The 13,232-nt window shown below is 37.7% G+C and overlaps 2 protein-coding genes across 3 annotated transcripts in view; one reads left to right on the plus strand and one right to left on the minus strand.

Moving 5' to 3' along the window:
* Nucleotides 1–252: 252 nt before the first annotated feature.
* The window catches only part of LOC307124563 (uncharacterized protein), a 60,889-nt gene continuing 47,909 nt past the window's right edge, over nucleotides 253–13,232 (minus strand). For both annotated transcript variants that reach the window (XR_013816275.1, XR_013816276.1), the window contains exon 13: nucleotides 253–1,749. The gene's annotated coding sequence lies outside the window, so the exon portion shown is untranslated. The remainder of the gene's footprint in view (nucleotides 1,750–13,232) is intronic.
* On the plus strand, nucleotides 1,492–1,929 carry nanos2 (nanos homolog 2; the record flags this gene model as incomplete). Its single annotated transcript, XM_079815246.1, has 1 exon — nucleotides 1,492–1,929. The coding sequence occupies one exon, from the start codon at nucleotides 1,492–1,494 to the stop codon at nucleotides 1,927–1,929; it is 438 nt and encodes a 145-aa protein (XP_079671372.1).

The following is a 13,232-nucleotide window of genomic DNA, read 5'->3' on the forward strand; positions in this document are numbered from 1 at the left end:
TCAATCAATCAATTTTGTCTCAATCAGCTCCCTAGTTGTCACTGATCAGGGAGTCAGCCATTTTAAGAGCTGTTTTAATCGCAAAATCCTTCCAGTTCACTGGAATGTTCACTCCCTGAATCCCAAAATGCACCGCAAAAACCAGGGAGCATCAATGCTCACTGTGCTCCCTTATCGGAAATTACATCACATTTCTGAAGTGCGAAACATAAAATACACGAGCCAGCTCAATAAATATAATGACACGCAATTGAAGATTTGAAAAGACAAACAGTATTTTATTATATGTCTGCATTAACAATAACACACATCGCTAGACAGGTAGTGAACACATCTAGTCAACATATATAATTAATATTCATCTTAAATGTTGTAAGGATATGTAACAAAACAATGTGTTTACACAGCATAACAAATAATATCAAAAAGATATAGGTCCTGCCTGTTGTTGATTAACACCAGCGGTGACGTTCTTTGTTAAAACACTAATTTCATAACATTATTCCTGCAACTGTAGTTGCAGTGTAAACACATCTATAATAGTAGTATAATAATAGTAATTTTCAGAGGTGGACAGAGATTTTTCAAGTGTCTGTACTTTATCAGAATGTTTTTCTTTGGAAAACATTCCAAAGTGTAATATTGTACTTTTTACTGCACTACATTTTCTATTGAATATAATGTAATACTTAATTACATTAAAAATGTAGTACTTTATTACTTTTACTCAAGTAAAAGTATACTTTATCAGTTTTTCTTTGGAAAACTCAAGTAAAAGTAATTCAAAGTTTTACTTGAGTACTAGTAAGAAAATATTGCATTTTTAATGTAATTAAGTATTAAAGGTATTAAAAAAACTTTTATTTATGAAATGTAGTACAGTAAAAGTATGACATTATGCTTTGGAATGTAATTTTTTCCAAAGAAAAACTGATAAAGTACATATACTTGAAAAATATACTTGAGTAGAAAGTAAAAATACTTCACTACTGTCCGCCTCTGGTAGTTTCTCAGTAATGCACGACATTGATTTTGCTCATTTAATTCCAGCATAATGCCAACAAAAGACATATTAATGACTATGAAAAATAACCATGAAAGTAGCCTAATTTAAAGGTTTTAAAACTTTATTTTTGATGTAGGCATATTATTTTTGAGAAGACTGTCCTTTTTTATCACTTGAGCACCTGCGCCCCAAAATGTCTGATCACGGCCCTGAAAATGTTACAATGTTTGAAGGCAGACAGACACGCGTGCACTCTGTCCGGCACGTGCCGCTAATTGATACAACATAATAAACCAAAGCTCGAGCTTGACCCGTTGACCTTGCGAGGACCTCGGTCAAGCAAGAGTTAAAGTTGTTCACGCAAATTGGACAGGTGTTCAGTGCCCCAGACAGACCGCATTCCTGTCTGGAGTCTTTAGACGATTCTCCTATAAATACTGACCGGCTGTCATGGGTGACACACACCTGACTGACTGACACTGGACATGATGCAGCCGTCTCTCACCGAGCGCGAAAACACCATCCCCGCAGCTGACGGCAGTTTCCTCATGTGGCGGGACTACATGAATCTCCACAAGACTCTGTCGCAACTGCTGGAGGAGCATCGCGACGAAAGGCAAGCCGTAACTGGACGTGTGACTCCCGCGGAGCGATTCATGAGCACCGGCTCTTCAAGTAGCGCCTCCAGTACCACTGTCTCCTCCTCCAGCCGGGATCACCGTCGTGACACCTGCGGCTTCTGCCTAAAAAACGGAGAGAGTGAAGAGGTGTACACGAGTCATAGACTGAAAGCCCGAGACGGACGCACTCTCTGCCCGATCCTGCGGAGCTATGTGTGCCCTTTCTGCTTCGCCACCGGAGACTGGGCGCACACGCGCCAATACTGCCCTCAAAGAAACACATCGAAGACGAGCAGAATGTAAACCTACGGACTCTCTCTCACACTTTCTTGTTCATGTGAAACTGTAAGTCTGTTATCGATGTTTGTTGTGAAAATATGTTCAGAACGTTGTTTGCGTATAATAGTTGTAATGTGTTTCATGGTTCCTTTCAAAATAAACATATTTTTCTAGTTAATCTAAACCACGTTTTCATTCTTGTTATTGGTTTGCACTTAAATACGTTCCCCATTGTTATGGCTTGGAATTTAGTTGACAGTCATTTGATAATAGTTAGTTTGATTTTACAATGTCAGATCACATGTAACATCTGGTGTGTCATAGGGTGATTAAACAGGTTGTTTTTATAAAAGCATCAGTTACGAGAAAACATCCTGATTTCATCTTTCAATTCCACAAGAAAATTAGGTTACACTTTATTTGATAACACTTTATTTTACAGTGTCCATGTTACATATGTTACATGTACTTACCATAACTGTAAATTATGCATAATTACATGCAACTAACCCTCAACCAAACCAAACATAATCCTACCTTAACCCTATAGTAAGTACATGTATTTAATTAATATTACTCGGTAATAAAATATAATTACACTGTAACAATGACACCTTAAAAAAGTGTAAACTTTTTTAAGGTGTATTTGTTACAGTTTAAGTATACATGCAAGTACTGAGTAATATTAAATAAACGTTATTGTAAAGTGTTAACGTTATTACTACAGTAACTGCATGTTACATATGTAACAATGACACTGTAATAAAGTGTTACTGGAAATTATTTACTAAGTAGCTATTTGACAAACTTAAAACATACTAAAACATATTTTTAAAGCAGCACGATGGTTATGATAAATGTGAATAAAAAAACATCAGTCTTCTGGTGCAACTCTCTTCTGATCAGTCTATCAGTCTCTTTTTTCTCATCAGTTACATCAACACAGGCATTTACAACTTTGCAATTATTGTAAATTAGTTCTTGAATTGTTTAAAACAGAACACGAGTGTTAGGGACTCGTTGGGCCTGAATTATGCATTATAGGCCTCTGTTGTTCAACACATCCGTTGTTTTGGTGGGTAATTTGCAGTATAAATTACCCTTGCTTAAATGGTCCTCACACAAGAAAAGCAAATGAAAATTAATTTTGGCATAACTTGGCACATTTATAGTCTATAACAAATTATGTCAACTGATGTAGGCTATATTGTCATAAAAAAAATGACTCGCTGATAACCCAGTACAAATGCACAACCTCATCTGTACTCTATATCCAAAGAACAACGTTCTATGTGGCAATGTGGATGGTCTTCTGACTGCTTTAGTTTGAATAGCTAAATACCATCATTGCAACACACAAGCTGAAAAACAGAATATGCACTAAATTGTTCAGATACATTTTCTGTACGATTGTTCATAATATAGAATTGACAACTCAAATGGATGGCAATGTCTTTAGTCACACTGTGAATTAAACTGTGGAGAATGCAGGACAATGCCCACAGATGAGAATGTCTGCTGCAAAGACATTAATGCTGTATGTAAAGATAAACAAATGTATCTTCCACAATGAACATTGAAAATATGAATACACAACTAGTAGAGTATTAGATCTCTAGCACTAAAACACCTTATAACAGATACTCCAACAGGTTCAGAATAGATGTGGAGAGCTTTCTGAAGAGCCACAGTGCGCGACTCTTCATCCAGGACTTGAGCCTGTCTGCCTGAACCCCTACTCCCTGCAGAATGCCCAAAACCAGGGGTTTTCAAACTTTATGATGCCAAGGACCCCAAATATGGTGAACTTTAATGATGGACCCCCTTCCTAAAATCCATCTATATATTTTTATGTATGAAAAAAACATTTAAACTGTTAGATAAACAGTAAGTGTGACATTATAAATACAACGTATTGTTTCCAAACTTAATTCGGCTATACTTAATGTTGGATGTATAAACATGAAGAATAACATTTTCAATTAAAAAAATATTTGTATACGCAAGTTTCACAATAAATGTATGTAAGCAGCATTCGTACTGCGTTAAGAATTCTGCTTTACAACCCCAGTGAGCAAGATGAATGGGACTATAGTGAGAAAAACTCAATAGAAAAATACAAAAACAAACATATACAATTCTGGAAAGTATGTATATGGCAAGAAAGGAGAGAAACATTTAGAACTGAAACAGTTAGAATGTTCGGTAGACTTTATCCATTTTTGCCTTGTCGTTTTGTTCTCTGAAATTTTCTGGGGACCCCTTAGAACCTTCTGGAGGATCCCAGTTTGAAAACCCCTGCCCTAAACGCCTACCAGACAGACCGTAGCCCATTGGAGATGAAGGAAAGAGCAGTGCAAGTTATACAATAAAATCATTTTTATTCATTTTGAATGTGTTGAAATTACAAGTGTGTTCAAATGGCATGGCCAGTTCAAAATGGATTGATGTATACATGAATCTGTGTATAATTATGGGAGGGACCGAAAAAATATATAAATATAGCTGCAAGCAGCAATACCGGGGCCAAGCGCAAAGAAGAAGACAAGACATGCCAAAATGGCTGGCAGTGTCAGATCAACTGCAGCAATGAGAAATTAATCACGTTTTAAGATGATTTTAGGCAAAAGGCTGAAAATGCATTGTAGTCTGAGAGTGTTAGACCAACTGCAGCAATGAACAATTATACAGTTTAAGAAGATTAGGCAAAATGGCTGAAATATCATATATAGAGTCACTGATAATATAAGTTAATGGTTTATCACTTTTGACCAATAGGTGGCACAGTTACAAAATGTATGTGGTGTGGTCAGAATAAGGGAACAATGACACATGCAAAGTTTGATGCCAATATGTCAAAGCATTGCAGAGATACAGCCTCAAGAGTCATTTTGGCATCATGGCTCAACTTCGTCACTGCGGTTTACAAAAACGGTTTCATCTATTGATGCAAAATTCCTAACTTTTTGTTGACATAGTCTGAAGATGATACGATTCGATTTTGGACAAACGGTCTAGGATGAGTTTGAAAAAGTAGGTTTTGATCAAATAAGAACATTGAGGACAAGATGTTTGACCAAATATGGCAAAATTATCAGACAACTCGGCATGCCGTCCTGAATCTAACGAGACCACTTTTATGATTTTTGGACAAATGGTTCAAAAGTTATAAGAAAAAATATAATTTTTTTGTATCTCCGGACCAGTAGGTGGCGCTGCTCCGAAACGCTGCATGTTGCCTCAAGTCATCCTTGTGATGACATGTACCAAGATTGGTTTGAATACGATAAAGCGTTGCAGAGATATATCCTTAAGTGTATGTTTGCAACTGCTACGTAAAATTTGTCCACGCGTTTATCGAAAACGATTCGACGAATCAACATGATTTCTAAGTTTTTTTTTCAGCATCGTCTGAAGATGATCTGGTTAAATTTTTGTGCAAATTGGACGAACTGTCTAGGATGAGTTTGCAAAAGTAGGTTTTTAGCAAATAACAAGATGGAGGACAAGAAAGTTTGCCAAATATGGCAAAATTGGTATCTATGTGCTCGGCATGAGCCAATAACTGTATTATGACCAGTTTCAATAAACTAGGCTAATTTAATCAAAAGTTATTAGCATTTTTGTCAAGTTTGTTATAACTTTTGACCACAAGGTGGCACTGCCCCAAAACATTTTGAGTACTTTCAGGGCATGGCGTGGAAGTCACATACCGAGTTTAGTAACAATACACTAATGCATTTGTAAAAAATAGCATTTTTTGCCAAAATTTCACAATGGCCGACAGCCAAAATGGCCGATATGGTAAAATTGAATATCAGACGACTCGGCATGCCGTCTTGAATCTAACGAGACCACTTTTATCATTTTTGGACAAACAGTTCAAAAGTTATAAGCAAAAATAGCCATTTTTTGTATCTCCGGACCAGTAGGTGTCGCTGCGCCGAAACGCTGCATGTTGCTTCAGGTCATGCTTGTGATGACATATACCAAGATTGGTTTGAATACGATAAAGCGTTGTGGAGATATAGGCTTATGAGTGTTTTTGCAACCGCTACGCAAAATTTGTGTGCGCGTTTATCGAAAACGATTTGACAAATCAACTTGATTTGCAAGATTTTTTGTCAACATGGTCTGAAGATGATATGGTTCAATTTCTGTGCAAATCGGACAAACCGTCTAGGACGAGTTCGCAAAAGTAGGTTTTTTGGAAAATTAAAAATGGCGGGGAAATTATCATGACCGAAAATGACATCATAGGTTGCAATTGAATCGGCATGAGCCAATGACTCTATTATGACCAGTTTCAATATACTAGGCTAATTTAATCAAAAGTTATTAGCATTTTTGTCAAGTTTGTTATATATTTTGACCACAAGGTGGCACTGCCCTAAAACTTTTTGAGTACCTTCAGGGCATAGCATGGAAGTCACATACCGAGTTTAGTAACAATATACTAATGCATTTGTAAAATATAGCATTTTTTGACAAAATTCAAAATGGCCGACAGCCAAAATGGCCGATATGGTAAAATTGAATATCAGACGACTCGGCATGCCGTCCTGAATGTAACGAGACCTTTTTTATGATTTTTGGACAAACAGTTCAGAAGTTATAAGCAAAAATAGCTATTTTTCGTATCTCCGGACCAGTAGGTGGCGCTGCGCCGAAACGCTGTATGTTGCCTCAAGTCATGCTTGTGATGACATGTACCAAGTTTGGTTTCAATACGATAAAGCGTTGCGGAGATATTGCCTTAAGTGTGTTTTTGCAACCGCTACGTAAAATTTGTTTGCGAGTTTATCGCAAATGATTTGACGAATCAACTTGATTTGCAAGATTTTTTGTCAGCATGGTCTGAAGATGATCTGGATCAATTTTCGTGCAAATCGGATGAACCGTCTAGGACGAGTTCGTAAAAGTAGGTTTTTCGGAAAATTAAAAATGGCGGGAAAATTTTTATGACGGAAAATGACGTCATAGGGTGCAATCGAATCGCCTTGAGCCAAGGAATCAGAGGAAAAAAGAATTTTGTTTCTAGCCCTTATGGTTCAAAAGTTATTAGCATAAACATGAGTCAAATTTTGGACTGATGGTGGCGCTAGAGGGATTGAGTTTGAGACTCCAAATTTGCTACGGTGACATTTCAGACTGTCCTCTATTAGTGTGCCAAATTTCACAACTTTTTACCATACGGTTCTATGGGCTGCCATAGACTTCGTGGCGGAAGAAGAAGAAGAAGAAGATGAAATATAGCTGCAAGCAGCAATACCGGGGCCAAGCGCAAAGAAGAAGACAAGACATGCCAAAATGGCTGGCAGTGTCTGATCAACTGGAGCAATGAGCAATTAATCACGTTTTAAGATGATTTTAAGCAAAAGGCTGAAAATGCATTGTAGTCTGAGAGTGTCAGACCAACTGCAACAATTAACAATTATACAGTTTAAGAAGATTAGGCAAAATGGCTGAAAAATCATATATTGAGTCACTGATAATGTAAGTTAATGGTTTATCACTTTTGACCAATAGCTGGCACAGATACGAAATTGATGTGGTGTGGTCAGAATAAGGGAACAATGAGACATGCAAAGTTTGATGCCAATATGTCAAAGCATTGCAGAGATACAGCCTCAAGAGTCATTTTGGCATAATGGCTCAACTTCGTCGCTGCGGTTTACAAAAACGGTTTCATCTATTGATGCAAAATCCCTAACTTTTTGTTGACACAGTCTGAAGATGATACGATTCGATTTTGGTGGAAATTGGACAAACGGTCTAGGATGAGTTTGAAAAAGTAGGTTTTGATCAAATAAGAACATTGAGGACAGGATGTTTGACCAAATATGGCAAAATTAGTATCTATGTTCTCGGCATGAGCCAATGACTGTATTATGACCAGTTTCATTAAACTAGGCTAATTTAATCAAAAGTTATTAGCATGTTTGTAAATTTTGTTATAACCTCTGACCACAAGGTGGCACTGCCCCAAAACGTTTTGAGTACCTTCAAAGCATGGTGCGGAAGACATGAATTTTTGGACAAACAGTTCAAAAGTTATAAGCAAAAATAGCCATTTTTTGTATCTCCGGACCAGTAGGTGGCGCTGCGCCGAAACGCTGCATGTTGCTTCAGGTCATGCTTGTGATGACATATACCAAGATTGGTTTGAATACGATAAAGCGTTGTGGAGATATAGGCTTATGAGTGTTTTTGCAACCGCTACGCAAAATTTGTGTGCGCGTTTATCGAAAACGATTTGACAAATCAACTTGATTTGCAAGATTTTTTGTCAGCTTGGTCTGAAGATGATATGGTTCAATTTCTGTGCAAATCGGACAAACCGTCTAGGACGAGTTCGCAAAAGTAGGTTTTTTGGAAAATTAAAAATGGCGGGGAAATTATCATGACCGAAAATGACTTCATAGGTTGCAATTGAATCGGCATGAGCCAATGACTCTATTATGACCAGTTTCAATATACTAGGCTAATTTAATCAAAAGTTATTAGCATTTTTGTCAAGCTTGTTATATCTTTTGACCACAAGGTGGCACTGTCCTAAAACTTTTTGAGTACCTTCAGGGCATAGCATGGAAGTCACATACCGAGTTTAGTAAGAATATACTAATGCATTTGTAAAATATAGCATTTTTTGACAAAATTCAAAATGGCCGACAGCCAAAATGGCCGATATGGTAAAATTGAATATCAGACGACTCGGCATGCCGTCCTGAATGTAACGAGACCACTTTTATGATTTTTGGACAAACAGTTCAGAAGTTATAAGCAAAAATAGCAATTTTTCGTATCTCCGGACCAGTAGGTGGCGCTGCGCCGAAACGCTGTATGTTCCCTCAAGTCATGCTTGTGATGACATATACCAAGTTTGGTTTGAATACGATAAAGTGTTGTGGAGATATTGCCTTAAGTGTGTTTTTGCAACCGCTACGTAAAATTTGTTTGCACGTTTATCGCAAATGATTTGACGAATCAACTTGATTTGCAAGATTTTTTGTCAGCATGGTCTGAAGATGATTTGGTTCAATTTTCGTGCAAATCGGATGAACCGTCTAGGACGAGTTCGTAAAAGTAGGTTTTTCGGAAAATTCAAAATGGCGGGAAAATTTTTATGACGGAAAATGACGTCATAGGGTGCAATGGAATCGTCTTGAGCCAAGGAATCAGAGGAAAAAAGAATTTTGTTTCTAGCCCTTATGGTTCAAAAGTAATTAGCATAAACATGAGTCAAATTTTGGACTGATGGTGGCGCTAGAGGGATTGAGTTTGAGACTCCAAATTTGCTACGGTGACATTTCAGACTGTCCTCTATTAGTGTGCCAAATTTCACAACTTTTTACCATACGGTTCTATGGGCTGCCATAGACTTCGTGGCGGAAGAAGAAGAAGAAGAAGAAGATGAATAATAAATATAGCTGCAAGCAGCAATACCGGGGCCAAGCGCAAAGAAGAAGACAAGACATGCCAAAATGGCTGGCAGTGTCAGATCAACTGGAGCAATGAGCAATTAATCACGTTTTAAGATGATTTTAAGCAAAAGGCTGAAAATGCATTGTAGTCTGAGAGTGTCAGACCAACTGCAACAATGAACAATTATACAGTTTAAGAAGATTAGGCAAAATGGCTGAAATATCATATATTGAGTCACTGATAATGTAAGTTAATGGTTTATCACTTTTGACCAATAGGTGGCACAGATACGAAATTGATGTGGTGTGGTCAGAATAAGGGAACAATGACACATGCAAAGTTTGATGCCAATATGTCAAAGCATTGCAGAGATACAGCCTCAAGAGTAATTTTGGCATAATGGCTCAACTTCGTCACTGCGGTTTACAAAAACGGTTTCATCTATTGATGCAAAATCCCTAACTTTTTGTTGACACAGTCTGAAGATGATACGATTCGATTTTGGTGGAAATTGGACAAACGGTCTAGGATGAGTTTGAAAAAGTAGGTTTTGATCAAATAAGAACATTGAGGACAGGATGTTTGACCAAATATGGAAAAATTAGTATCTCTGTTCTCGGCATGAGCCAATGACTGTATTATGACCAGTTTCATTAAACTAGGCTAATTTAATCAAAAGTTATTAGCATGTTTGTAAATTTTGTTATAACCTCTGACCACAAGGTGGCACTGCCCCAAAACGTTTTGAGTACCTTCAAAGCATGGTGCGGAAGACATGATTTTTGGACAAACAGTTCAAAAGTTATAAGCAAAAATAGCCATTTTTTGTATCTCCGGACCAGTAGGTGGCGCTGCGCCGAAACGCTGCATGTTGCTTCAGGTCATGCTTGTGATGACATATACCAAGATTGGTTTGAATACGATAAAGCGTTGTGGAGATATAGGCTTATGAGTGTTTTTGCAACCGCTACGCAAAATTTGTGTGCGCGTTTATCGAAAACGATTTGACAAATGAACTTGATTTGCAAGATTTTTTGTCAGCATGGTCTGAAGATGATCTGGTTCAATTTTCGTGCAAATCGGACAAACCGTCTAGGACGAGTTCGTAAAAGTAGGTTTTTTGGAAAATTAAAAATGGCGGGGAAATTATCATGACCGAAAATGACATCATAGGTTGCAATTGAATCGGCATGAGCCAATGACTCTATTATGACCAGTTTCAATATACTAGGCTAATTTAATCAAAAGTTATTAGCATTTTTGTCAAGTTTGTTATATCTTTTGACCACAAGGTGGCACTGCCCTAAAACTTTTTGAGTACCTTCAGGGCATGGCATGGAAGTCACATACCGAGTTTAGTAACAATACACTAATGCATTTGTAAAATATAGCATTTTTTGACAAAATTCAAAATGGCCGACAAGCAAAATGGCCGATATGGTAAAATTGAATATCAGACGACTCGGCATGCCGTCCTGAATGTAACGAGACCACTTTTATGATTTTTGGACAAACAGTTCAGAAGTTATAAGCAAAAATTGCAATTTTTCGTATCTCCGGACCAGTAGGTGGCGCTGCGCCGAAACGCTGTATGTTGCCTCAAGTCATGCTTGTGATGAGATGTACCAAGTTTGGTTTGAACAAGATAAAGCGTTGTGGAGATATTGCCTTAAGAGTGTTTTTGCAACCGCTACGTAAAATTTGTTTGCGCGTTTATCGCAAATGATTTGACGAATCAACTTGATTTGCAAGATTTTTTGTCAGCATGGTCTGAAGATGATCTGGTTCAATTTTCGTGCAAATCGGATGAACCGTCTAGGACGAGTTCGCAAAAGTAGGTTTTTCGGTTAATTAAAAATGGCGGGAAAATTATCATGGCGGAAAATGACGTCATAGGGTGCAATCGAATTGTCCTGAGCCAAGGAATCAGAGGAAAAAAGAATTTTGTTTCTAGCCCTTATGGTTCAAAAGTTATTAGCATAAACATGAGTCAAATTTTGGACTGATGGTGGCGCTAGAGGGATTGAGTTTGAGACTCCAAATTTGCTACGGTGACATTTCAGACTGTCCTCTATTAGTGTGCCAAATTTCACAACTTTTTACCATACGGTTCTATGGGCTGCCATAGACTTCGTGGCGGAAGAAGAAGAAGAAGAAGAAGAAGAAGATGAAATATAGCTGCAAGCAGCAATACCGGGGCCAAGCGCAAAGAAGAAGACAAGACATGCCAAAATGGCTGGCAGTGTCAGATCAACTGCAGCAATGAGAAATTAATCATGTTTTAAGATGATTTTAGGCAAAAGGCTGAAAATGCATTGTAGTCTGAGAGTGTCAGACCAGCTGCAGCAATGAACAATTATACAGTTTAAGAAGATTAGGCAAAATGGCTGAAATATCATATATAGAGTCACTGATAATATAAGTTAATGGTTTATCACTTTTGACCAATAGGTGGCACAGTTACGAAATGTATGTGGTGTGGTCAGAATAAGAGAACAATGACACATGCAAAGTTTGATGCCAATATGTCAAAGCATTGCAGAGATACAGCCTCAAGAGTCATTTTGGCATCATGGCTCAACTTCGTCACTGCGGTTTACAAAAACGGTTTCATCTATTGATGCAAAATTCCTAACTTTTTGTTGACACAGTCTGAAGATGATACGATTCGATTTTGGTGGAAATTGGACAAACGGTCTAGGATGAGTTTGAAAAAGTAGGTTTTGATCAAATAAGAACATTGAGGACAGGATGTTTGACCAAATATGGCAAAATTAGTATCTATGTTCTCGGCATGAGCCAATGACTGTATTATGACCAGTTTCATTAAACTAGGCTAATTTAATCAAAAGTTATTAGCATGTTTGTAAATTTTGTTATAACCTCTGACCACAAGGTGGCACTGCCCAAAAACTTTTTGAGTACCTTCAAAGCATGGTGCGGAAGACATGAATTTTGGACAAACAGTTCAGAAGTTATAAGCAAAAATAGCCATTTTTTGTATCTCCGGACCAGTAGGTGGCGCTGCGCCGAAACGCTGCATGTTGCCTCAGGTCATGCTTGTGATGACATGTACCAAGATTGGTTTGAATACGATAAAGCGTTGTGGAGATATAGGCTTATGAGTGTTTTTGCAACCGCTACGCAAAATTTGTGTGCGCGTTTTTCGAAAACGATTTGACAAATCAACTTGATTTGCAAGATTTTTTGTCAGCATGGTCTGAAGATGATATGGTTCAATTTCTGTGCAAATCGGACAAACCGTCTAGGACGAGTTCGCAAAAGTAGGTTTTTTGGAAAATTAAAAATGGCGGGGAAATTATCATGACCGAAAATGACATCATAGGTTGCAATTGAATCGGCATGAGCCAATGACTCTATTATGACCAGTTTCAATATACTAGGCTAATTTAATCAAAAGTTATTAGCATTTTTGTCAAGTTTGTTATATCTTTTGACCACAAGGTGGCACTGCCCTAAAACTTTTTGAGTACCTTCAGGGCATAGCATGGAAGTCACATACCGAGTTTAGTAACAATACACTAATGCATTTGTAAAATATAGCATTTTTTGACAAAATTCAAAATGGCCGACAGCCAAAATGGCCGATATGGTAAAATTGAATATGAGACGACTCGGCATGCCGTCCTGAATGTAACGAGACCACTTTTATGATTTTTGGACAAACGGTTCAGAAGTTATAAGCAAAAATAGCAATTTTTCGTATCTCCGGACCAGTAGGTGGCGCTGCGGCGAAACGCTGTATGTTGCCTCAAGTCATGCTTGTGATGACATGTACCAAGTTTGGTTTGAATACGATAAAGCGTTGCGGAGATATTGCCTTAAGTGTGTTTTTGCAGACGCTACGTAAAATTTGTTTGCGCGTTTATCGCAAATGATTT

This window comes from Gobio gobio, assembly GCF_949357685.1.
Source record: "Gobio gobio genome assembly, chromosome: 4".
Classification (NCBI taxonomy): domain Eukaryota; kingdom Metazoa; phylum Chordata; class Actinopteri; order Cypriniformes; family Gobionidae; genus Gobio; species Gobio gobio.